At 47.0% G+C, this 27,874-nt stretch overlaps 1 protein-coding gene across 2 annotated transcripts in view; it reads left to right on the top strand.

Moving 5' to 3' along the window:
- The first annotated feature begins 238 nt into the window (after positions 1-238).
- Positions 239-27,874, top strand: part of LOC144101493 (unconventional myosin-XV-like) — a 128,668-nt gene continuing 101,032 nt past the window's right edge. The window contains exons 1-2 of one of the 2 annotated variants that reach the window (XM_077634672.1): positions 239-578; positions 26,244-26,645. In XM_077634672.1, coding sequence (XP_077490798.1) covers positions 26,400-26,645 — 246 coding nt within the window. In that variant the 5' untranslated portion in view covers positions 239-578; positions 26,244-26,399. Of the gene's footprint in view, positions 579-945; positions 1,079-26,243; positions 26,646-27,874 lie in introns of those variants that run through there. The other variant, XM_077634673.1, reaches the window with a different exon arrangement.

Here is a 27,874-nt window from a genome sequence, read left to right as displayed (position 1 = left end):
GCTCGGTTGCTGTAGCAGACGACACGGCTGCCGCGCCGGCTGCGGCGGTGGCGCCGCCTCGGGGCGAGACCGCGCACTCGCCGATTCATGTCACGGCGCCACCGCCGCCTCCGCCACAGGTAAGCCAGGTAACAAAGGTATAAAGAAAGCAACAAATACGCAAGCTCGCGTAACGGGCCAATGAGCGCGGCTTTGGGACGGGGAAAAAATACACCCGTAGGAACTGGTTTCTCGGCCAATGAGCGGCCACGTCTCGGCCGTGCAAGTTCCGCCCGTGGCAGCACCCCATCTCGGAGTCGTGGACCGCGGTCGTTTCGGTGGTGTTCCCGGCTGTGGACCGGACCCGTGGCTCCTCAGTGTGTACTCGTCTCTCCACGCCCACCGCTCTCGGACGTGCGCGTGTTTGCGCAGCGACGGTGGTAGTGCGCGCTAGCCGCACGATCGGTGCCTGTGGGATTCGCCGCGGCGGCTGGCTTTCCAGTGCACCACATCGGCCAACGGAGCGAGACATATCTTCTTCCCCCCAGCTGAAGGAGCAACACACCACGTCTTCTGCAGCGAGCCGGTGTGCGACCCAGGTAGTGTGTGCGTGTGTGAAGCGAACGGAAGCTCGCTGGTTCCGTTTCGCAGGAACCTCCTTCATTCATGCGACATTCCGCCGAAGGCTCGTTCGCGTGTTTTTTCTTCGTCGACGGGGTGTCAAAACCGAGTTTTCTTTTTAAAGCCGAGGAGGGACTGCTTCGGTCGGGTCAAGGCGATCGTCGGGGACTATAATGCCTTCTCCTGTCGGGCGCGCTTATCCCGTCTTTTGATCTCTATTTTTGTTCCTCTCCCGGAGCGGGTCAAAAATGCGCTCTCCCTCGCCGAAACGTCACGCGAGCCCGGCTCTCTTGGCGCAGACGGCTGGATTTGCTAGGCCTAGCCTTACGAGCGGCGCACGGCTTCGTCTGTGCGTTCGCAGCAGCATTCTCGAACGAATGTCCGGATATCGTCTGCTACGCGCCGACGACGTCGCTGCGCTGGCGATGACGTTTCGGCTCCCGAAACAGACTCCCGAGTTTATTTAACTCTAGAAGAGGTAAGCTCGATGTTTGAAACTTGTAGAAGGTTAAAAGTGGAGTGACCTCGAGCGCTTCGGGAGGGTTTCTTCGCGTCGCCGCAACGATGTGGTTGAGTAGTTTGCGGCAGCCGCTTGGCGGGGACGACCTACCTGTTGATCTGTTTAGACATGGCGGCGCGGCGAGGCTCTGGCGGCGGTGACGTCAGCTGCCAATTTCTGGGTTCGCGCCGTGGGCGGGTCGTGTAGGCGGGATGCCGGGGCGGTTTGTTTTGACGGCCCAATTTATTCCGAAGGGAAGTGATTTTCCCTGTCGTTTTTCTCTCTTCCGCAAAAACCCTTCTTATTCTTTTTTTTCTTCTTGCCCGTCGCGCCGTTCGATCGCGTCATGGGTGAGGGGAAGCGTGGCTTTTTCAAGTGTGTCCGCGACCGATCAACCCTTGCAGAGGGTTCAAAGGTCTTTGACGCTTCAGCAGTCGTCGCTTTGAACGCCCACGGCTGCTCCCCGTCTCCGTATGTAGAGCGACGCTTTGCGGACGTGACTTACGACCTGCATTTCGAGCCCTCTTACACATTTCCATGCATTCAGCGCAGCTCGTACGAGGGAACTGCGCCGCTTTGCGCATCCGTTTCGCGTATGCGTTTTTGCTTCGAGTTTGAATTACCCAATTTTGTTTTGTTGTTTTTGTTTATGGAACAGATTTTTCAGTTACAGCTTATGCACGTACATAGAGACAGTTTGCATTAGTAACTCGTCAGTTATACACCAATGATCACGGAAGAAAGTACCGAAGAAATTTGATAGGGTGACATATACTCCCATGCTGTGATTTAATGTGACCGTGTTGAGCGCGCCTTCTATGAAGTAAACTTTATTCATTTTTTTCTTATCCGGTATTGAGGTGTTGCAGAAATCAGGCGTAACGATAACGCAAACGAATTACTGCAGGGTATGCCGGAGAGACGTTATGTACATATACGCAGTGCACTATCGTATATTCGAACTCGCTTAATTCCAATTTCCGCTTAATTTTAACTAACTAGTCAACTGTGCATGTAATCGGCAACGTTGGGTCATTTATTTAGAAATAATTAAAAATAAAACGCGTAATGCGGGTTGTAAAGCAGTTGGATCTGAAACGGACACGACAGAGGCAAAAATGCGGTCCCAGCCTGAGGAAGCTCAAGAGTAAAATGGCAGAAAAAAAAGGATTAGTTGCTCATTGTAACATTTGTAGCGGCGACCGATACGGGCAGTTATATGCAGTGAAAAATGGCTACATAAGATGCTATCGACATATTGTATTTCCTTAAATATGCGTAGTAGTCAGATATGGCTGCACAAGCACAATTATGACATTTTTCTTTTTGATAAATGAGTGCATTATGAGTGTTCTAAATTTTAAATAAATGAGTGCATATTTAGGATACACCAGTCGAGCTTAGCTATTCATTCCTCAGGGGCTCAAAAGTTGTAGAAAGCGAGATAATGTGACAGTTCAAACACATTAAGCATATTCAAGCATATTCAAGTTTAACAGAACTGGAGCAAGTGATAACTTTCAACGAATAAAGCACAGCGCACGATGTGCAAGCTAAAGTGAGCTTCGCGTGTGCTTGCCTGATTACTTTGTATTCGGTAACATTAAGCTTCAAAAGCTGAATGTCGTAGCAAGGTTATTATTACTAAAGTAATGGGAAGTGAGATCAGGTGGAATAACCTTTGTCAAGGAAAACAAGTGCTTAGTTCTTAAATACGTCACAGGATCGAAATATGAACATCAGCTTTACACTTTATTGAACAGGAGGAAAACTAGTTGTATTGAACCATAACAACCGTTACGATATTGAAATTCCCAACGTGGGGAATCACTTCATGTTTTATTTTCAACATTTGACGACCACTTTTGAGCTGTTGTCGCTAGCTTGGTTGCCTTCACTGAGAACGGCTTGTTTATGAGTCAGAATAGGCAAAGGAATTATTTATGGGGGTCGGCGCCACAACGCTACTTTCACAAGCAAACTGCCCTTAACGTCAAGGACGTTTTTTTTTTGGCAGGACCATTGGACAATACCACACGACCATCCACTTCCATTCAGAGAACACGGAGACCGTAACAATGTCGACGTCAGCATAAAACAAAATGATTGGTTTTTGAGGAGAGGAAATGGCGCAGTAACAGTCTTACATCTCTTTGGACACCTCAACCGCTCCTTAATGGGAAGAGGTGAAGCCTGGGAAGGCATAGAATTGAATGTGCATACGCTGTCGGTTCGAATACTTTTGACAAGTAAGCCTCCAACTTGACTAGCACATCTCGGTGGACACCTCAACCGCTCCTTATGGGAAGAGGTGAAGCCTGGGAAGGCATACAATTGAAGGTGCATACGTTGTCGGTTCGAATACTTTTGACAAGTAAGCCTCCAACTTGACTAGCACATCTCGATGGACACCTGAACCGCTCCTTAATGGGAAGAGGTGAAGCCTGGGAAGGCATACAATTGAAGGTGCATACGTTGTCGGTTCGAGTACCTTTGACAAGTTAGCCTCCAACTTGACTAGCACATCTCGATGGGCACCTGTACTGCTTCTTAATAAAAGAGGTGAAGCCCGGGAAGGCATACAATTGAAGGTACATACGTTGTTGGTTCGAAACCCTTTGACAAGTAAGCCTATAACTTGACTAGCACATCTCGATGGACACTTCGACCGCTCCTTAATGGAAGAGGTGAAGCCTGGGAAGGCATGCAGTTGAAGGTGCATACGTTGTCGGTTCGATTACCTTTGACAAGTTAGCCTCCAACTTGACTAGCACATCTCGATGGGCACCTGAACTGCTCCTTAATGAAAGAGGTGAAGTCCGGCAAGGTATACACTTGAAGGTGTATACGTTGTCGGTTCGAATCCCTTTGACAAGCTAACCTCCAACTTGACTAGCACATCTCGATGGACACCTCAACCGCTCCTTAATGGAAGAGGTGAAGCCTGACTGGGAAGGCATACAATTATAGGTGCATATGTTGTCGGTTCGACTCCCCTTCGCAAGCTAGCCCCCAATTTGACCATAGCACGTGTAAGCTATAAGCGAAGAGAAATCGTGTGAAACCACCCTGAACGCTGTACGACAAACGGTTGCGTCACAATTTTGGTACGAATATAGGCGGGAAAACTGGCAGCACATTGAGGTCAGCCGGGGATGAGGAGGGGGGTATATAAGATGAACGGAATGAATATGACTGTCTGAAATTGCGCCTCTCGGCTTGCTGTGTGCTTCCTACGGTAGCTTGGTGACGTCACCCTGTTTTCCTTGTCATCGCTGGGATTTTCTGGGCCATCTGCGAGTACACACACACTCATACACTAACAAACACACGTCGCTGGCCTTTCTCGCAATGGGGCTAGTAAGGTTTTCACCTTAAAACGTTGGCTGGAAAACTAATACACTTTCAGTTGCAACTATTTCAGCAATAAATGCATATCTTGACGCCGAATGATCTTGAACAGGGCCATAAAAATCCGAACAACATAATCTTGCTAAGAACCAAATAGGGTGTGGTTGTTTTCAGTGTCCCCATTAGACGCGCACAAATTAGCAGAAACCGTGGAAAAAGCGTGCAGTTTTGGCTGCCTGCAACTTGTCTTCTTACTTTCCGGTGGGGTTACGAATCTTGGCGGTGTACTACGCCAGGAAGTGGATCGGTGTGCACTGCCAGCATGAACTGCTTTCAGCACGAGCGCAAAGCGAATCTCCATACACGACCAGACCCGTTTTGGAAGTCCTCGCATCCATTATTAGCCGAGGCGCTGATCAGGGTTATTTCATGTAATTTCCTCCCGAGACCCAGGGTTGATAATGTGTCGTCCATTGATTTCAAGCTATGAGAGCACGATAATTCGGGTCCCAAATAACGATCACAATATCGTTTGTTGCGTTTTGAACTATTGGCTGTGAGGTGGGAAAGGGACGAAAATTGGAGCTCATGTCTTTGCTTGCATGTCTTGATTGCACCGTTACAAGTGCTAATAAGTGCTCAAATGTGATTTACCGCATTTGGAAATGCGCGCGAATCCACATCCACATTCCCCGCCCCCTTTTTTTTTTCGCCGTCAATGTAATCCGTGATAGCACTGACTCCCGCCTTTCTGAGAGCTCCTGAAGCAGTGGAGAAACTATACGACCACACTCACTACAGATAGCAGCTAGCACAAGTCCTAAGTGTAGCTCGCTAGTAGCTTTTTATGGCGCTACACCTCACTTTACGGCTGCCACCCCTGCGATTCCGTAGTCCGTTATATTGGAAAAATTCTCCATTGCCAGCTGTAATGGAGATATGTACTGTCGGGGACAGAAGTTTGCGGGACGCGAGTTGTTGGAAAAACGTTTATTGTAGCTCTACCTCTCTAGTCGCCTGATATTGTTATACCACAGGAAGGAGCATTGAGGCCTTCAGTACCTTCATACACTATCAGGTGACTTGATAGCGAAGTGGAGCCACAATAAACGTTTTTCCAACAACTCGCGTCCCGCAAACTTTTGTCCCCGATAGTATACATAGCGGGATCACGTTAATTCGACATCGACGAATTCGAACTGATGCTTCCTTCCCGTAAGGCATCGAGTGTATTAAGAGGCTCCCGTTCATTCGAACTCCGCATATTTCGAATGATTGTTTTGTCCCCTTTGAGTTCGAATTAATGATGGTCGGCCGTATACGGCACTGGGGTGATATAAGTGAGCGGTAAACTCGCAGCCAACTAAAAACCAAACAGTGGCAGATTAATCATCCAAACAGCCATTATTCAGTGGCTACTTCGTTTTCACTGTAAGTGGAGTCACGTGTGAGCCGTATGTCGCTCGGCTATTGTCTTCGTATCGCTGTGCATGTCTTGTAAAATTGACGCCGTCAAAACGCAGTGCTCTATAACGCCGCCATTCAGAAGGGTAAATGTTTATACGTATGAGGTTTCACACACTAGTTTCTTGTTATAAACACCCATTTCATTTCACTTTAAGACTTGTTTAATCGAGACTGGCTGGAAGGGGACTTGGGTACATCTCACATTACACGCATACAGTCGCGCTAAGCATTACGTGCAACGAGCCGGCGGTGAGTTCGTATCGCAGTTTACGCTTTGTAGCAATTCAATGTGCCGTCATTTACGGCACCTAACATGCACGGATTGTGCAGGTAACCAGACTCTTTCGATTGGCAGGTAAATGTGCATAACAATCTAAGGGGATTCTGGAGCTATAGACAGGATGGCATTTAAGTTGATGGATAATCATTTTCTAAAAACGGGCCGCTTTTTTTTTTTTCCACAGAAAGCGTTCTCAGTTGAAATGTTTCGTTGTCTCTGGCCGCTTCCGCAGTTACTCTGCGGCGACATCAGGAAGTGAGATTATTTTAGTGGAACAAAGATAACAGAGGGTTGCAAAGCGGAATATCAAGGATAACCTCTGTATTTCTGCCGCTGGTGTACTTTTATTGCGATAGGAGGGAGAATACAAAAAGCTACGCGCGGAAAATTAAGCGAAGCAAGCCCGTAGCAGTCGAGGTCATCGCCGAGGTCACGTGCTTGATTCGGAGTCGGGGGCAACAATGTTCCAACTTGAACTCCAAATTTCTCAGAGTTGAAAGCATCTTTTGTAGCCTGACGAACGCTAACGGAAATTTGCTTAGCGAACGCGGTACACTCAGAACAGAAAGGAGTCAGAGGGGAGTAAGGTGTCCTCTAGCGCAGTTCATTTCTATAAAAGGGAGTAGGCTAGAGGAGAGATTACTCCCTTTTTTACTCTCATATGGACGTATTAGTTTTTACCGTGTATGTTAGCGATCGCTGCCGGACTTAAAAGGGCGGTCAAAGTGACGCAGCGTGTCTCGGAGGCCAAGTGCGCTACAGTTAGCGTGTGAATGTGTAGCTGCTTAGCGTTGCGAAAGGGGTTATGCAGAGTGCGTTTGTGTGTGCGTGTAAGGGGGGGGGGGGCTGCAGTGGCCTTATGACGTCCCGCGCCGGGACTGTGAATTTTTGCAGGCTCCTCAAATAGCTGACGACGTTACCATTTTCGTTGCATGGTGGTGTCCACTCTGAAGGGCTCGTTATCTAAAATTGCCTGTTAATATCACTGACCTGTCGCGTTGTGAGTAGTGCTGCTTGCTTCGTGATGTTACTGTGTGGATTCATGTATTGTACATTGTCTGTACTTTTGCGATTTTCTGCATGTCTATGAAAACAAGTAACCTAGGGCATCTTAAAGAGCACATTAAAAGGAAACATTCTTTACCTTTCTCTTCATTGCCCTTCTAACTCTTTAAGCCAAAATCCGGGCAGATATTGCGCGAAGTGCAATATTTTTGTACTTTAATGGTGCCGAATGATATCTTGAAGTGTGTTGTAGTTAAAAGGTGGTTTCAAAGAGGCTTGCTTAAAGTACGATGGGTACTTCGCGATTGTGTGCTTGGACGCAGCAGTCATAACATATATTCAGTCATAAGCGACGATTGAAATGGGATATTATATTGTCTGGTCCATTTCTTTTACCTAAGTGCTCTTTTATTTTCCTTACTTTTCTAGACATATAAATAAAGCGTAATGATGAAGACTAAATCTTTTACCAAGGTGGCTATTCGGGCTCTTGCGACGAAAGATACAAAGACGTATGTGGCGAGCGGCGCAGATGCACGGAATCAAGAGATGTATATAGAGAGCCAACCACTACGGGGTGCTGCCGACTGTTCACAAGCAAATCTGCGGCCTTATTCTGTAACAATCCATTTCATTTGGCCGTGACGTCAATGTAACCAAAGCAACAACAGGTGGGAAAGCAAACTGCCAATCATTGGCACAGCCGTGTGGTGGCGACGCCGCCGCTATAGCCACTGTCTTGCCGCCGCATCCAGTCCTGCTGAGCCACTCGCTGTGTTAGTTCGTCGCACAAAAGAATTCATATTTGATTGCCGAGACTGGATTAGCGGCGATAAAGCCCGCCTGGGGCGTGAAACATGTTCCCGTGCTTCATTCGTGGGCGTTGGCGCTGGTCGAAACGCATTTATGCAAGTAAACGGCATCAAGGGGCGCGTTTCTGTCACAGCCAGCGCGTGACGTCTTCTGTGATGCCCTGTGTCAATGTTAGTAGCGACTAATGACAGAGTACCAAATGTAATGGAAAGGAAATGGATTGTCCCCGAATACGGCCCCTGGTCGCGGCCTGCCATTACAAAAATTTCATTAGACAGTCTATGGACTGTCCACAGAGTTCCGTTAATTAATCTTGAAGACTTTCTGATGATGATGAATTTTAATGGCGCAAGGGCATCTGTGACCAAAGAACGCCATGGAACAAGGTATTTTTCTCCTACTCAAGTTGGGGTCAAAGACCCATTTAGCAACCATTTCACCCTTTCTAAGCCGAACACCAGGCAGGGGAAAGCTTGTACCCATTGTATCACCGGTGGGTGCCCGGCGGCACTGGGGATCGAACCCCGCACCTCCCGCATGCGAGGCGGATGCTCAAACCACTAGGCCACCGCTGCGGTCTGTAGACTTTCTATAGACAAATCCTGTAGACCGCACTACCGACAATACGGAGTGTATACGGAAAAATGCTTTTGTCCGGAAATGTTGGGTATGGGAGCGATGACGTCCAGCTCTTGTTACTGGCTGCAAAATCTGACTGAAAAAATGGCGGTGGTTTAGGCTCTGGTTAAACCTAGAGTGACGCGGTAGCTACAGCTGGCCGAGTGGAACTTGCTCAGTCGAATTGCAAAGTCAGTGTTTCGCCGCTCCGTTTCGCTGGGCGTTCCTTCTTCATCTACGTCCCACTTCACACGGCGCATGCGCACAGCTGTTGCAGCTCTGTTTCGCCGGCGCGCCACCGTCACGTGTCGCCGCCACGCTGAAGGCTCGAAATGCTACAGTAATGTAGCTATCGCTACAAAACTGGCGGGACTATAGAGGCCCGCGTTCGCATTCAGAAGTCCTGACGGCTATAGAACATCAAGGGGATGTACCGAACATAAAAAAAAATCATGAGACACGTGGCAGCAGCCGCGCAAACTAACAACCTTTGTCCCTAGATCAGGCGGGCCGGTCCACGCGGCCATGGTTTGTCCGCATTTTCTAAGCTGGAGTTATGCAGACCACTGCCTTCGGTCGGTAGCTTCCTTAGACTGCGATTTTCACTGCTTTTGTTGTTTTAAAATAGCTGTATTGAGCAGAGAATTAAAAAACTGAATGGAGCTCTTGGTTGCACGACTTCCTACGACGCAGGCATACTCCAGGGCCCCGGCCGTGAGCAGTCACTGCTGTATAAGCGGTCATCCAAATGAAAAAAAGTGACCAGTTCTAAACCATCCACCCCCCTTCTTCTCAAACCTTTTGCAAAGCGGGCTCTTAACCTATTAATCCCTTCCGTGTATACGTAACTTGTTTTGTGTCGCTGTGGGTTAGTGCTAGGATCCAATGTGCCGCGAACGGCTGGAGTTTACATTTAGAATCCTCTGCGGCAAGCACTGTATAACCATCTCAAGTCAGCCGTGCGAAAAGAACGCATAGGGCTCCCGTTACGCATAGGGCTCCCGTTAATATGCACTCCTCCGCTTTTTGTGTAAGCGCCGGTGCACATGTGACTTCGGAGTGTACGTGTTTTCGTTCGCTAGCTTTGCACGAGTCGGAACTTTGAAAGGCCTAAAATAAGCTTTTTTTTTGCATAATAGCTTCTGACATTGACCTCAGAAAGCAGTCTATAGTCGTGATGTGGACATTTGAGGGTCAGACAGAAAGCGCATTACCTAATCATTACGAAGAGTAGGATTTCTTTTCTGCACATACTGGGCATGTTCCTTGCAAAAACCAGAAATTAAAAAGATATTCATGTCAGTGCAACATAATTGCTGCCTGAAGGGGCTTAGCGCTCAAGTGCAGTGTGCTTTTCAAATTTTTTTTTAATATGTTTGGTTTGGTTTGGTTTTATGGCGCTTAACGTCCCGAAGCGACACAGGCTGTGAGGAACGCCGTAGTGAAGAGCTCCGGGAATTTCGACCACCTGGGGTTCTTTAACGTGCACTGACATCGCACAATGATGACATTAGAGTTGTCACGTTAAAACGACGTCGATGTCCAGTGTCACGAAATTCAACGATTGGTCGAGACTAGCCGAAATACTGGTCGAGTGTGTCATCACACCTGCCATGATGGGCCACCATGATGGGTCCAGAGAAGTCACGTCACCTTGTTACGTCATCATAGCATGCCCACCATGTTGTGGGCAACCTAGGTTCTAGGCAAAACCTACGTTGCGAATTGAAATAAAAAAATCAGAAAAAAATGAGATTTATGCAAATGTCGGCACCTTTGCAACATAGCGGATGTTTGCTACTGCAGTTAGTTGTCTAAATATGGCCGTTATGGACCGACAGTTGCAAAAGAAGCTAACGCAAACACACACAGAAGTTGCAGCAGGAGCTGCGACAAATGTGTAATCTAACGCCATCGCATTCTACCCTGAAGTTGACTTAAGCGTCCGCCAAAATTTTTCTTCACCTTCTATTCCCTGTGTTTTTATCTTTTTCTCCTGATTTATATTTGTCACGTTTGAATGGTTCCGCCCCGATAGCCTATATATGTTTTCTCACAGGTATAGGCCACCTCATACTTAAGGCGATCTCCGTTTTGCAACGTTATAACCAGTTCTGCAGCCGTCCAAGCAAACTGCGTCGTGCACACACTACACCTGGCTCAGGCTACGGGAAAGCTCAGACACACACAGACGCGTGAGGTTTACTAAGTGGCCAGAACTCGCACAAACCGGTCGGAGCCGGGCGCCGCCTCTAATCGGTAGCCGCGCCGGCCGGCTGAGCTTCAAACGTAGCATTATACCGAGGCGGTTTTGCGCTCGACAGACACTCACGGGTGTACACCTAAGTGCGGCGCAACTTGTGTCTGTTTACGAGGGCGCACGGATACGGCATAATTACAAAACAGGGAGTAAATTCTAGTTCACTCTCTCGCCTCGCAGCTATTGGGTACTCTTTTTGTCTTCCCTGAAGGCCTTTGCCCAGCACATTGATGACACGCTGGACGAAGAACCATGAGATAACAACAAAAGTAAATGGATGTATCAAAACTGGGTCAAGCCCAACATTTCTGGACAGAAGCATTTTTAAACGAGGAAGAATTTAGAAACGTAGATTTTTTTATATATTATAAAATTTCGTTCTAACAATCAACGTATCTGCAGATCTCCCGTGAGCAGGCTTGCATTTTTTTTGCTTTAACGTTTTGGATATTGTCGAAAACGATCACCATCGATTTTCATGGCAAACTTAACTGCTAGATGTGAGCGATGGAAAAAAAAACTTCAAAAGAAAGATTTTGCCACGGATTGGAAGAATGAACCATTGCCTTCAATATTTTCGTAACAGTAGCTTAAAATATTAGACACTCAAAATTTCTGTCCAAGAAGCTGGACATGGACGGTTGGTAGCAGAATACGGGACTAATGAGAAACCGCGTAATAAAGAGTCATAATGTTTGGTTAACGCCACTGATGTTTGATTACGGTGCATGTATACAGTTGGTTTTTCGTGGCTGGCATGGATCGAAGGTTACGCACGTACGTACAAACGCGATCTGTAAAAATGGGAACACATTGTCTGCAGTAATAACGAGATTTATTTTTCTCGTCTAAACTTGAACAGGTATTAGATGGGGTCATGTACCTACGGGAAAGTTGATGATAATAAGAAAAGAAGAATTGCGCTTCTCATTCATACATACCCGAGAGATAGTCGTTGCCAGTATGGTAATAAAGTGCTCCCATTAATACTTCCTAAATCGGTGCGTACTTGCATATCATAAACTTTTAAATCACATACCATGTTGACGTATTATTACGTTGGGAATCGCTCCGCCTGTGGTTTTACGAGTGATCAAATAAAAAATGAAGGCTTGCATGTCTTAAAACATTGTAACCGTCGGGAGCATATGGGGGAGAACAATGTTTTTTTTTTACAAAATTGCGAATTTTCTGGCTATTTCTGGACTAGATTTGACACTCACTTTTTGGTATTGTACGGCAAAAAACAAAACAAGTTAGAAAATGAAAAAAAAAATAGTGCTCGTCACACATAATTTCGGAGTCATCGATAAACGAATGCTAAGCTCTGTTCCCGCTCATATTGCTCACGACTGTATACGACTTCTGTAACTGTACGTCGTGTGTTCAGTTTCAGTGCGAACAAGCTATTTAATGGGGTAAAACCCAACCAAGAATCTCTTATGAAGGCTCGGAGTAACTCGGGTAAGCTCGGAGGAGCGTCGCGCCAGCTGCAGCCAGTGGGAGGTGGTTGTCGCGCCAGCTGCCGCCGAGTGGAGAGAGGGTGTGCAGATGGAGAGCAAGAAACGCGGTTGCGTGCCCATGCAGATGCCAGAAAGGAGAGGCGAAGTACGAACATGTGCCTGGGCACGTCTACTCGGTTTAACTACATTAAAGGGACCCGAAGTCATTTCGATGGGCATATTCCAGTGCAACAGATCTGTAGAGGTGGTGCTTGCGGGCATTCGAGTAATATTTGAAAGCTGTGTGTGGATCCTATAATTTAGAAATAACTTAAAAATTGCTGCTCTCGCAGTGGCTCGCAACACCTAACCGTGCGTCCCCTACCCCGATCACGTCTGTGGTCAGAAGAGCCATCCTTCAAGCTCGCCCCGACTGCCCGCTGACGTCATCGTGGTAGGAGGACGCGCGGTGACGTGCGTCTCCCTAATCGGTTGCCAGCTACTGCGAGCAGCGATTTTCAAAAATTATTTCTGAATTACAGGGTCCGAACACCCACAAAGACCACCTGCACAGACCTGTTGCACTGGAACACGCCCATTGAAATGATTTCAGGGTTCCTTTAAAACCCTAGCACTTTTTTTTTGTTTTCCTCGCCCCGGTCGCTTGCGAACTAACGGTGGTTTCTCGTTCGCCTGTGCTGCACCTCCGACGGGATTTTGAGAAAGGCGGCCCTCTGGGCGCGGTTTCGATTGAGCTCTCTCGCTTTCGGCGTGCCACCCAGCAAGACAGGTTGTGGGCATCGACCCATTTTAGGGGGCCACCGCAGAGGGGGGACTCTCCGCGCGTACGATTCCGGGATACTCCTGATTTAGAACTGGCGGTGCCCTTTCAGCTACTCTCGGTCGCCGCCAGTTTCGTTGTTGCTGCTTTGAAGGAAAGTGGGAATTCTTTAAAAGAGGCACCCTATGGGTGTATATACAATGGTGACCCCAATGTGCGACAGAGCCACAATAAATCATTGAATCTCTATTCTCTCGAAGTGCGCCTTAGGCCAGCGCAGCGTTCAAGCACAAATGCAGACCTATACTTGTTCCCAGGACGAAGCTCTTTATTGCGATGTCTTTATCGGTATTGCTGCAGAACTTAGTCATCTCCCAGCGACCTCCAACTGCTCCTATTTGTGCGCCCAGTCGGTAGCTGCCCACATTTCCGTACGAATATGTGATACGAATATGTGAGTTTGCGGGTTCGAACCCGACCGCGGCGGCTGCGTTTTTATAGAGACAAAATGCTAAGGCGCCCGTGTGCTGTGGGATGTCAGCGCACGTTGAGGATCCCCAGGTGGTGGAAATTATTCCGGAGCCCTCCACTACGGCACCTCTTTCTTTCTTCTTTCACTCCCTCCTCTATCCCTTCCCTTACGGCGTGCTTCAAGTGTCCAACGATATATGAGACAGATACTGCGCCATTTCCTTTCCCCAAAAATCAATTATTATTATTGTTAATATGTGATACACGTTACACCATACTTATCCTTTGTATATCCATATCGTTATCCTTCAATAACGCGATATCGTCAAAGGCCCCGTTCTCCAGAAAATTCGGTGTCGGCATTCTGAGCGACAAATCCCGGGCATTGCTCTGGCAGGTAAAAGCCGACAGCTGACACGGCCGGGCAATGATTGGTCGTAGGGCTGTGCGACGTCACGTGACGTGGCCGATATGGGAGGAGGTGCCAACTCAGGCTCCTTAATTCAGTTAGGAGGCTGAAGGGAATCGAACCCTGTAGCACCCTTGGATTCTGAGTCAAACATACTCCCCCTAGGTCACTCAGGGTATAACGTGTGGCTTGGCTAAAGCGGGGCTTTATATTAACGCTTTATATTAAACCATTAACGCAGTCGCATTGTACTCTTAAAGGAGCTGCTTAAATGTCGCCTAATTTTCTTGATATCTACTTCGACACTGTGACAGAACACAGGTTGTCGGTTTTGGACATCACATCAACGTGTATAGGTAGTTATATCTATAAACATTGCATCTCATGTCTGAGCAACACTGCAGCAGGCTAGACTTTCTTGACGGCGATGTAGCGTTAAGCGTAGACAGGTTCACACTGAAGCACGTAGCCAGGAAACATGTAGTCGGGGGCTGCGAACACCCAGCCTATGCCATATGGCGACTCCTTGAATAAAAGAAAAAAAATCGAGCTCCCGTCCTTCAGTCCTCATTGGCAGTGTCCCCGTTGGCCGTGCAGCACCTCCCCATGCCCCGTCCCCCAAATACAATAAATTACCTCGCCCAATACAGTAATTAATAGGCCACCGTTGCCTATTTACTTGAGCTATAGTAAACGAACAGATGACAAAATGAAGGAGATATTAAAGGCCATGAAGAAGCAAGCGAAATGACTTCCCCTATGCGAGCAAAGCCACGCCAGCGAAGCAAGCGATAAAGGAAAAGTCGCATTCCCCAGCTACCGCCATTATGTGCTACCGCAGAAATAAATGCGCAGCCGCGATTATTATTATTATAGCGCCCCGTTACACATCGCCTCGGCGTCTTGGCAGCGCGCCGACGACGGGACAACGATCGGAGTGTCCGTGCATATGGGAGCGGTCACACAGCAGGCAGCGTGTACCGCTATGCGGAGTGGCTTGTGTAACCGCATCCGCGAGAAGAAGGGGGGCATTCAGGTATGCGGCGGAGAGCGGACGCGACGCTGGCTCAGATTCATCCTCGCTCGCCTACGTGTATCGGGTACGCGCTGGACGCCGGCCCGTTGCACGTCGCCCGCGGTGGTCTTGGGGGAGCCGCGCGCATTCCTGCGCCAGCCCTGCGTACCGGTCCTGAAGAAGAGGTGACCGCTGTGCTCGCTAACGGTGATTCATGCGCCGGACGCGCGGCCTGGCGGCGTGCTTTCGCATAAGTGGAAAAAAAAGGGGGGGGGGGGGGAATAAAACGGAGCTGTTTTAATTTTAGCGTGTCTTAGGCTATCCGTGGATCACGCGGTATGACTGTGGTACAGAAGATGACCTAAATAATTCAATATTTGTACGGTGGTGTATTTTTGCACTTCTACTTCTCCCTTTCCTTTAGCAGCTTCTAAGAGGCTAACAGTATGGTCTAAATAAATATATAGATAAATGAAAGAAGAGGAAACAATTTTATTTTAAAAAATGAAGAGAAATGGTGTGTCTGAACCGTCAGGTGCCGTCTTTAGTCCGGCATCCTAGTGATATTGGCGGCCAGCCGAGCTCTCGAGAATAGAAAAAAAAAGGACACGGGCCGAACCCTGATGCAGCGGGTTTCTCGTTGAACAAAAAGAAAAGGAGGATAACGCACTATCGTAGGTACGTGGTGACGTTCTGACGGACCTTACGTCTAGGATCGTTGACCTGCTGGTTTTAGTAATTGTATAGAGACAGTGTTCGTTTTGCGTGGACATAGGGGCTTCCCACTGCAGTCGCCGGTCTGGGTAATTGTCCTTTCGGGAACCTCATGCCAAATGTGTGTGTATATATATACACTGTCTCTATATATATTGATGAAGGAAGCCAACAGTCACCGAAACCAAGGTGAATAGGGGAATGTTTTTATTATTATCTAAAAACATTCCCCTATGCACCTTGGATTCGGTGACTGTTGGCTTCCATCATAAGTTTGTCGAACGAGGCCCTCATTTCCCTTCCACTGTTTGCTAATATATACACACATGAAAATGGAAAATGTATGGAAAATACATGGAATGGAATGGAAATAGATGGAAAATTAGAAACTGTTCATTCGGACGTTTTTTTTTTTTTTTGGGGGGGGGGGCGCTCTGTAATATTCTCATTGAGATTTTTCGTCAATATTCGTTGCTTACAAAGTTGTTTATTAATATCGACTAATTGCGAAATTAAGCACAATACAAAAATCGGGTGATTTTTCGGTACAGTAGCCTGCAACATGGATTTGGTCGCTTCGTCTTAGAGTGCCGCGGCATATTTTGAAACCCTGGCTAAAGTTAGCTGGGACCCAATGGGTGCGGCAACACAGACATACGCACAGAAGGCGAGAGGTGAGATTTCAAGAGCCACCGATAACAAATTGGAGTTGGCATATTGCTTACTGCATTATGACGACACAGAGGCTACTTTTTCTGAAAATGTAGCTTTTTTAAGATGGGAAAGGAGAAAAAATGAAATACAGGCATCACCCCCATTCGCATCTTTCGTGAGCTAACTTTGATAATGTAGACATCCTTTTTTTTATTCTTTTACTGCCCTGCGAGGCTAGACGATGCTGCCTGCAAATCACCGTCACGAGGTTGAATGTAGTGGCGGGGATGAAATTGTATCTCATGCTCAGCTTCAAATTTCTCACCAATAAACGCGTCTCTTGCCGCCGAATGAACATTTTTCAAAGCCGCGAAACGTCAATCTTTACAATCAAATTCTACTAACAACGAAAAAAGATAGAGAGAGAGAAAAACTTTATTGTTGGAGAGGAAGTCGGGGCACGCCCCTGGGTCTCCGCACGACCCCACTGCACTCAAGTGTTTATGTCCCTAAGGTCCATAACACTGGCAGCCCGGCCGGTGGTGATTGTCTGCACGGCCGGGTCCTCCACAACAAAAACTAGATCTAGCAAATTGCTCATTCCCCCGCGGTGGCTCAGTGGTTAGGGCGCTCGACTACTGATCCGGAGTTGCCGGGCTCGAACCCGACCGCGGCGGCTGCGTCTTTATGGAGGAAAAACGCTAAGGCGCCCGTGTGCTGTGCGATGTCAGTGCACGTTAAAGATCCCCAGGTGGTCGAAATTATTCCGGAGCCCTCCACTACGGCACCTCCTTCTTCCTTTTTTATTTCACTCCCTCCTTTATCCCTTCCCTTACGGCGCGGTTCAGGTGTCCAATGATATATGAGACAGATACTGCGCCATTTCCTTTTCCCCCAAAACCAATTATTATTATTATTAATTGCTCATTGGCATCCACCCAAGCGCAGCCGTAAGGCTACAATGGGAATTTCTCCTTTCTAGCCGTATGGTTGTGCTTGGGTGGGTGCCAATGAGTAATTTGCTCTCTTATTACAAATTTACTCCAGCTTGGGGGATTCCCCTAAACATTTGAATATGTACCCACTTGGAGTTATTGATCAATTCGCTCTCGCCGTCCCATATACTATAACCGTCCCGGTTAGCTCAGTTGATAGAGGGACTGCTCCGGTGAAACGGTGGTGCCGGGTTCGAACCCCGGATCTGGACGAGTTGTTCTTTAACTACGAATTTTCTCTTGAATCTCTATAGTTTTCCTTTGTAGCTCTATGGCTGCGCTTGGATGTGTGCCAATGAGTAGTTTGCTTCCTTATTAAAAATCAACTTCACCTTAGCGGATATTTCTAACCATATGACCAAAACTGGATGGAGCTGTCCTTTGCCGCTTTAGAAGCAGTCGCAACACTTCAAAAGAATCGAATTTTTTATTATTATTAAGTTTGGCAATAGCCTAAGTTTGAAGACAAGACACTGAAGAGGCACACGAAACAATAGCTGGACGTCAACTGGTTCTTCACTGGAGAATGACACTGATATACACAAATAGACAGAACCGACGTACAGTGCTAGCTGCAGGTGACAGTGTGGAGCATGGTCACCTGGCAGAGCACTGTAAAACGTGAAAAAAAAGCAAAGCAAGTGATCCTGAGTTTAACGCCACACACACGTGACACAAAGGAAAGAAGCTTTGCAGAGAAATCGTAGGGGCTTACTACATTAAAAAAAAGAAAGCCGAAAAGTGCATGAGCACTCCTTCTTTGGCCTTATCAAGGAAAGAAATCGCCTTCCTGGATGAATGTTCCCGCGAAATACACATACGATAACGCCCCCACTCATGTCATGGTTTACGGATTGTTTCCGTCTCTCTGTGTATGAATGACACTTATATATATATATATATATATATATATATATATATATATATATATATATATATATATATATATATATATATATATATATATATATATATATATATTTATGAAGGGAGCCAACAGTCACCGAAGCCAAGGTGCATAGGGGAACGTTAATTTTTTTTTTTCAATGTGTTATGCTTATTAGTAGGATAATAATTCTTAGATTAATAAATCGCTTAAAGAAAATTACTTATAAAGCAGCAGAAAAAACAACCATGCCGCCGGTGGGATCCGAACCCACGACCTCCGAATATCGCGTCCGGTGCTCTTACCAACTGAGCTACGGCGACGGCTGTCCAATCTGCTGCTCTCGTGGGTATTTATGTTTACTGGGTGTAAGCGAACCTTGAGAGTGTTCACCAGCGCCACCCTCGACCATAGCGGCGGACGTAGGACGTCCTGTAATACCGCGAGCGTGACGTAGAACGTCATCTAACGGCGAGGGCGGAAACTGTGCGAGAGCCCTCTTATACTACCTTTTGGCATTAAGACTGCCAGAACCGAGACCCTCGTTAAGCTATCAGCAGACAAGTTAAAGGAAATGAGGGGCCCGTTTGACAAATTTATGAAGGGAGCCAACAGTCACCGAAGCCAAGGTGCATAGGGGAACGTTAATTTTTTTTTTTCAATGTGTTATGCTTATTAGTAGGATAATAATTCTTAGATTAATAAATCGCTTAAAGAAAATTACTTATAAAGCAGCAGAAAAAACAACCATGCCGCCGGTGGGATCCGAACCCACGACCTCCGAATATCGCGTCCGGTGCTCTTACCAACTGAGCTACGGCGACGGCTGTCCAATCTGCTGCTCTCGTGGGTATTTATGTTTACTGGGTGTAAGCGAACCTTGAGAGTGTTCACCAGCGCCACCCTCGACCATAGCGGCGGACGTAGGACGTCCTGTAATACCGCGAGCGTGACGTAGAACGTCATCTAACGGCGAGGGCGGAAACTGTGCGAGAGCCCTCTTATACTACCTTTTGGCATTAAGACTGCCAGAACCGAGACCCTCGTTAAGCTATCAGCAGACAAGTTAAAGGAAATGAGGGGCCCGTTTGACAAATTTATGAAGGGAGCCAACAGTCACCGAAGCCAAGGTGCATAGGGGAACGTTAATTTTTTTTTTTCAATGTGTTATGCTTATTAGTAGGATAATAATTCTTAGATTAATAAATCGCTTAAAGAAAATTACTTATAAAGCAGCAGAAAAAACAACCATGCCGCCGGTGGGATCCGAACCCACGACCTCCGAATATCGCGTCCGGTGCTCTTACCAACTGAGCTACGGCGACGGCTGTCCAATCTGCTGCTCTCGTGGGTATTTATGTTTACTGGGTGTAAGCGAGCCTTGCGCTGGTGAACACTCTCAAGGTTCGCTTACACCCAGTAAACATAAATACCCACGAGAGCAGCAGATTGGACAGCCGTCGCCGTAGCTCAGTTGGTAAGAGCACCGGACGCGATATTCGGAGGTCGTGGGTTCGGATCCCACCGGCGGCATGGTTGTTTTTTCTGCTGCTTTATAAGTAATTTTCTTTAAGCGATTTATTAATCTAAGAATTATTATCCTACTAATAAGCATAACACATTGAAAAAAAAAAATTAACGTTCCCCTATGCACCTTGGCTTCGGTGACTGTTGGCTCCCTTCATAAATTTGTCAAACGGGCCCCTCATTTCCTTTAACTTGTCTGCTGATAGCTTAACGAGGGTCTCGGTTCTGGCAGTCTTAATGCCAAAAGGTAGTATAAGAGGGCTCTCGCACAGTTTCCGCCCTCGCCGTTAGATGACGTTCTACGTCACGCTCGCGGTATTACAGGACGTCCTACGTCCGCCGCTATGGTCGAGGGTGGCGCTGGTGAACACTCTCAAGGCTCGCTTACACCCAGTAAACATAAATACCCACGAGAGCAGCAGATTGGACAGCCGTCGCCGTAGCTCAGTTGGTAAGAGCACCGGACGCGATATTCGGAGGTCGTGGGTTCGGATCCCACCGGCGGCATGGTTGTTTTTTCTGCTGCTTTATAAGTAATTTTCTTTAAGCGATTTATTAATCTAAGAATTATTATCCTACTAATAAGCATAACACATTGAAAAAAAAAAATTAACGTTCCCCTATGCACCTTGGCTTCGGTGACTGTTGGCTCCCTTCATAAATTTGTCAAACGGGCCCCTCATTTCCTTTAACTTGTCTGCTGATATATATATATATATATATAGTGTCATTCTGCTGTAAATAACCAGTTGATGTCCAGCTATGGTCCCGTGTGTCTCTTCTGTGTCTTGCCTTCCAACTTATGCTGGTGCCAAGCTTAATAATTAATCACCAGCTCACCCATCTTTTTGCGTTACTCGATTTTTTTTTTGTTTCAGCGCCCCAGTTTCGGGTCTTTGCAGCTCACCGATTGGAAGGCACGTGTTTTTGCTCCGTTCGGCAGCCGCGATAAGACCTTCGCATGTACGGCCTTGCGAACTCCTCACCTCAAGCTTATCGAAGGAACCCGTACCAAAGATTTTCGGTAGATTTCTTGGTGGCGAGGGGGAATGCCGTACGTAAGCGTTAAATGTCCGGGCTGCAGATAACAATATCCACTTTCAGCTCCTCGGGTACGGCTAACTTCGCCTTTTCTTCGCTTTGTTAACAAGGATAGGGAGCGACCTGCTCAGTAAAAATATAATAATAAAAAAACAAAATCGAGAACAAGTTCAGCGAAGCCTGCTCAGAAACTGCAGCGCGACCTTCACGTAGTCAGAAATTTGAATTTTTTGTGTACCAAAAAACAACAACAAATAAAAATAAAGCTGCTTTAGCTCTACCGTTAGAGGTTGGAGGACCAGAATAAGTCTTATTTATGGTGAAGTTTCAGTTTAAAGCACCAGCTAGCAGCGAACGAAGAGCGTAAAAATAATTTTAAAAAAAGGTGAAAACGTAAGCCGTGCCTCCCACGACCGCCGCTTTGCTATCACCGTCCTTCGCCCGATCTGCGGGGAAAATCTCTCGCCGCCTGGGTTTATATATATGTGTGCACGGTTGCTGCAATAGCGGCATGCACGCGGCCGCCCCGAGAGCGGTTAACCTTCTTTGCTCGGCCTGGTGTGATAGTATACTCTCCTCTAACCCGGCCTCTGGCGTTTTGAGGTCACATCGTTACTACCCGAACGGCGCATACGTATATGACAAACAGGCTTTGTATACAGGGAAAGTATAAGAGAAAACGTAAATTTAGTCAGATTGTTTTTCTTCACGGTCACGTATACTGAAGTTCCCAACCACTCGTAAGAAGACAAAGCAAATAGAAATGTAAGGGTCCAGAAATAGCGTATACGTGAAGCACGAGAACTTGACGCCTGAATTCATTCGGTGCTATTTTTAAAATAGGATTTTAAGCCGCTTTCAAGGACGCGTTGTAGTCTGCTTGGTTCTGTTGTAAACCAATTAAGAAGGAAAGAACGGGAAGATTCTTTGTATGGCGCGTGCTGTTCTTGCTATTTTTATTGCTATTTTTTTTCCCCTAGACCATGCTGTCGGCAACGACCTCCCTTGAAAACCTGGCCTTATGGTTTATGTCTTTACGGTTAATCGCAAGCAACAAGCTCTGCCAGTGGGCGCATGGTTGATTGATTTATTGATTGACTGATTGATTGGTTGGCTGATTTACTTTTAAGAGCTTCGCTTGCGCTGCACTTGAAGATATAGGTAATCTTTGCACATATTACAAGGTCTAAGAAGTAAGACAAAATTATATGTTTTGGATCACTACAGTGCTATGAAAAGCTATAAACTTGGGTTTTGAACACGTTCCGGATGTCGAAACAATGGATAGTTTTTCCTGCAAAAAAATGTAAAATGGAGCTTCATTTAAATGAAATATCGCCTGCAGAGACAGCGGTAGTAGAAATGAACTACAAGAAGATTCTGAACTGTCCTTGTCTGTTCGCGATGAATTCTAATTCTAGTAGAGATTTTTATTGAGAATAATTGGTCTCTAATCGTTCCCTACAACGGTTGAATGGCATACGAGCGCAATAGTTAATCACTGTGGTGTGAGTCGGTGCGTGGAAGTTGATTTTTCTTTCATTATGCTATGTCAAATATATAATTAGTCGGAAAACAATTAATTTCCCAATTCTGCCTTTCTTATATGATAGTTCTTTTGTAAGCGCTTAATTATGTGTTAACTGACAGGTGGTCCTTCCTTCAGCTTTGTGCTCTGGGACCTTCTTCTGGATTACAGTTATTGTACGTCACAAACTAATATTTGAACAAAACGTGAAATTAAATGAATTGAAGCAGAGCATCGCTTACTGGTCATAAATAAATTAGTTAATGTAAAAGAAAGTTTCGCGAAATTCTTGATTTGATCACTCTAGTGCTCTACACACGAAATGAGTAAAAAGGGTGTAAGCTGTCCTCTAGCGCACACCCTTTCATGAAAGCCCTTACAAAAATGGTCTATAGACAGTCTATAGACTTCTTATATACTCTATTGCCTTCGTATAGATATTTCGTTTTTTCTCTTCATAGTCTATAGACTGTCTATTGTCGAAAGCCAACTGAAAGTGTATGACCTTAAATATATAGATTCTCTATAGTCTATCTAGAGAATTTGTATTGCCTATACACTGTTCTTTAGGATTTGACTATAGAGAGTCTATAAACTTTATAGACAGAAGTTTGTGGACAGTCTATAGACTGTGCAAAGAAAATTCTGTGAGGGAGGGACTGCACTAGGGGACAACTTATTTATTTTCTACTCCCATACAGGCGTGTTCATTTGTACAAAATTTTTATAAAGTGTTCATAAATTTTTTAAATGATTTCTGGTGGGGCGGAAAGAAGGACAGGTTAGGTCGCCGCGTTTTCATAAATGCTTTAAATGAATGACGAGTGTCCTCCGAAACGAAGTATAAAATAAAGCTCTAAGCGTAGTGCCACAGCATGTCCGAAATTCACGCCGTGCGGTTAGTTCAAACGACAGTACCGTGAATATCTTGTTGGTCCAGTGTTGAGGGGGATCCCCCCATGTGGAGTGAATTTGTTTAAGGGATTTAATTACTTATTAGGATCCACCCAAGCGCAGACACGCGGCCACGAAGAAAAGCTGTACAGTTGTCACACTAACTCCGTAGTTGAAGAAAAATAGCCCTGGTCCTCCGGGATTCGAACCCGGGACCACCTCCTGTCCGGCACACTCGATCTACCAACTAGGCAAACCAGGACGGCTACCAAATGCTATGGAGAGATTGAATTGATCAACAAATCGCAGTCGGAGTGGTGTTGGCTGAATGTTTATAGGGGATGCCGCCAAGGTGGAATAAATTTGTAGCAAGGGAGTAATTACTTATTAGTATGCAAAGGAAAGCTTAGCTTTCCATTGTAGCTGGGCTACACTTGGGTGGATACTAATGAGTAATTACTTGCTAATAAGGAAGGGGGTAATAAGATAACGTAAGGTAATATTAAGGTAAGGTGATAAGGGTGTAATTAAGTAATAAGGAATTACTCATTAGTGTGCAAAGGAAAGCATAGCTATTTCCTTTGTAGCCGTATGGCTACACTTGGGAAGAGGCTAATTAGTAATTACTCTGTTACTACCATGTATACCAGGGTTCGTTAGCGATTCCACATGCGGCACTTTTAAACTGCTTTCATGTGAAGCTCACTTCGTCACTGGACAGTTCGGTTCCACTGGACAGTTGGGATGTCGAGGAAGCATTGCGCAAAAAGCTGAAAACGGGGTTAACAAGAGCTGCGTCTTGTACGGGTGGTAGAGCGATGCAGTGCCGTCATAATAGAGTCCGCACAACTTGGCCGTCAAGTAAGGGTTGAAAAGTAATGCACTAGACACATGTCGAAATAAGAGGCCAGACATTTATGTTATTGCATTTATATGTGCGCAGCTTTGCATATATAGTATAAATCTGATATACAGTGTACAATGACTGTATTTTTATCCTTGAACGATACTGTGTCCAGCGAGCTACATTATTAATTTGGTCTTTACAATTAATAGCTGCTTTCACTTGAGTAGTATCAAAACTGTCTGTTTTAAATGGCGCGGAACCCGTCAAGGTTATATAAAGCTACAAATGGGGACCCAGTTCAACCGCGACCGAATTATGCAACCCTGCGTTGGGCTAAATAAATGTTAAATTCGAATTTGAGCGCCTACTTTACGGGCTAAAACCGGTTTCAACCGCACACCTTACGCAGAAAGCACCCTTCGCGCCTCCCGACGTTTACGGCTCAGGCAACCAAACCGGAAAAAAATCATAAAGAAAATAGAGGAAAAAGAAAGAAGAGCAAGTTGATGCAACGACGTGCGCGCGCTTTTTCCGCTCGCAATCTTAAAAAAAGCGCGCGTTCGTGGATGAGACGCCACCGCCGGCGCGGGAAGGAAGTGGACGCGCATAGTACACACACTTGCAGAGAAGAGCTGCACGTTTCCTTCCTCGGCGTCTAAGTCACTAGGGGAAAGCTGACGTCCGGAACTTTATCCACTATGCTCGGCGCGCAATTCCTTTATCCTAGGCACTCGTTTGCTTTGCGCACTTCTTGGTTTTCTTGGTTTTTGTGGTATTTTTTTTTTGTTTGGGTGGTGCGCGTGCGTTGCGTACGCCGCACGTGCGCGTGGTTCTTCCGGCGTGCTATCCGTGCGCGCGCCGTGAGGTAATTAGCGCCTTTCTTTGGGTCAACCGCCCGCATCGCTGAGGAGCTGGGCGGCGCGTTCTCGCGCGTATAAACGTTATCCTCCACACGAATTCGTTGCGTGATGTTTCTCTTTTGGGACAGCGAAGCGCTTGGAGTCGTTTCGTTTTTTGCAGCATTGACAGTGTTTTGTTTCTCGTGTCCGCATGTTTGCATCCGCCGTTCCTTCCGTCCGTCCGTCCGTCCGTCCGTCCGTCCGTCCGTCCGTCCGTCCGTCCGTCCGTCCATCCGTCCATCCATCCATCCATCCATCCATCCATCCATCCATCCATCCATCCATCCATCCATCCATCCATCCATCCATTCATCCATCCATCCATCCATCCATCCGTCCGTCCATCCGTCCGTCCGTCCGTCCGTCCGTCCATCCGTCCGTCCGTCCGTCCGTCCGTCCGTCCGTCCGTCCGTCCGCCCGCGGAAGGACACACATACGAGCATGGAATGTGATCCAGGTGCCGTATTCTGCAGCGTTCAGTTTTTTTCCTTTCTATTGGTCCTGTGTCATTGGTCGCGTCTTCCTAATCACGTAGGCCGTGGCGGATGACGTCGACGGCAGAGGACCAACACAAAGGAAAGAGAAACGGTAACGTTACAGAGTACGGCCCTTGATGAGTTAGTTACCCTCAGACCATAAAATGGATTTGCTCCTTGCGGAGAGATGCAGAGAAAATGAAATAGAGAGAAAGTAATGAAGAAAGAACTAGGGGTCTTTTTACTTTATTGAAATTTGGCCTGCTACCTTAGCCTTAGGCGCAGTAAAAATGGAACAAAAGCAAAAAGGCTCACTGAACCTTCGTGTGCCATCACTTTTCGTTACGTTTTCTGCAGGCTTTTAGAAACTTTTGGGGGGCATTCTCAGGTTGCAACAGCATATTCAGCTTTTTCTGCTATACCTCGTCGCCATAACCGGGAGAGATGCTGGACCTGTAACTATGGGACTTGATCGCGAACCCTGATACCGCTGAATCTGTGAGGTATACTTGTTTAGGAATGTCATTGCCTCCGCAGCATCGAACGTGGGGCGCTTTATTAAATGCGTTGTTATAGTTTTGAAATGTGTACCCAGTGTATGTCCCTTCATGTCAATAATGCGATTTGAAGTCATCACCCTGTGGCGTCCGTTAATCCTTCGTCTTCCTTGCGCCTTTGCGCTAGCACCCACGACTGTTACGCTTTTCCGAGACCCTACTGAATTCAGATGCTGAATCTTCGTAAAACTAAACTGTGGTTTGCGCTTCGCAGGGCGGCCGCTCCCGGCGCTTGGAGAAGTGGTCGCCGAGTGATGGGCACAGCCCGCGTGGTCGGTACCACCTCCGCACCAGCACCAGCTTCCTCGGGCGGCACCAGTAGCAGCAGCAGCAGCAGCCCGTGTGGCGTGTCCAGCACTCGCCCAGCGACATGAGGCGAACCCCCACGGCCGCCAGTGATCGGGGAGGTTCCCCGAGGCCGGCGCAGCCCGCTGCTGCCGCCACCCCGTCTTCATCCGCCTCCTCCTCGACGCTGGTGGCGTCGGCCATGGAGGAATTCGAGCCTGGCCAGCTGGTCTGGTTCGACCCGGGCCTGGGCTACAGCCTGCCCGGGGAAGTGGTCGAGTTCTCCAAGCCCGCGCAGGTCGTCACCGTGCAGGCGGTCGTCTCCGGGAAGGTGCGTCTGAAAGCCTGTCCGCTCATATCCCTCACGAAGATATTTAAGAGCGTTTCTGGTTACGGCGCTCGACTACTGATCCGGAGTTCCCGGGTTCGAACCCGACCGCGGCGGCTGCGTTTTTATAGAGAAAAAATGCTAAGGCGCCCGTGTGCTGTGCGATGTCAGTGCACGTTAAGGATCCCCAGGTGGTCGAAATTATTCCACTACGGCACCTCTTTCTTCCTTCCCTTCTCTCAGTCCCTCCTTTCTCCCTTCCCTTACGGCGCGGTTCAGGTGTCCAACGATATATGAGACAGATACTGCGCCATTTCCTTTCCCCCAAAACCAATTATTATTATTATTAGTGTGTTTCTGGCGTTTTTTTTTGTTTTTTTTTTAATAAACGTGGACACGTCGTAAGCGTAAAGACGATGCAGAACGGTGATAGTACTTTAAACAACCGGAAGTTTCCTCCCACGAACGCTGTTAGATTGAAAATTGGTTGTCGGGGGGAAAGGAAATGGCGCAGTATCTGTCTCGCATGTCGGCGGACACCTGAACCGCGCCGTAAGGGAAGGGATAAAGGATGGAGTGAAAGGAAGAAAGAGGTGCCGTAGTGGAAGGCTCCGCAATAATTTCGACCACCTGGGGATCTTTAACGTCCACTGACCGCACCTGCAGCACACGTGCGCCTTAGCGTTTTGCCTCCATCGAAACGCGGCCGCCGCGGCCGGGTTCGAACCCGGGAACTCCGGATCAGTAGTCGAGCGCCCTAACCACTGCGCCACCGCGGTCGGTAAATGTTAAATGCACAAGAGTGCTAATTGTTTTAATTCAGCGAGATTACTGTACTAATTCAATAGTTGGCTGTAATCTTTGCACGGCGAATTTGCACTGTTGGATGCACAAGAGGGCAAATTCGCTGTGCAAATATTACAGCAAACTAGTGAATTAATACAGTTATGTCGCTGATTTAGAACAATTACTTCTGGGCGCTCAGATGTATTCCAGCGAGTAATTAATCCTTGATTGAATTGTGCTCAACCTTGGAGGATTTTTCTATACGCACAGGGCCGTTACATATACAGTCGAATTTCGTTGAATCGAACTTGCCGGGGCCCGAAAATTCGTTCAGACCATGCCTAGTTTGTACTTAAGATTGCACCGTGGGGTTCCCGTCAGTTAATACGCAAGATGCTGAAGAGACAAAAGCTTCAGTTTGAATAAACCGAAAGTTCGCATTCACG

The sequence above is a fragment of the Amblyomma americanum genome, chromosome 8 (genome assembly GCF_052857255.1).
Source record: "Amblyomma americanum isolate KBUSLIRL-KWMA chromosome 8, ASM5285725v1, whole genome shotgun sequence".
NCBI lineage: Eukaryota > Metazoa > Arthropoda > Arachnida > Ixodida > Ixodidae > Amblyomma > Amblyomma americanum.
Note: the sequence above shows the minus strand (reverse complement) of the source record. Positions and strands in the feature narration are given on the sequence as shown.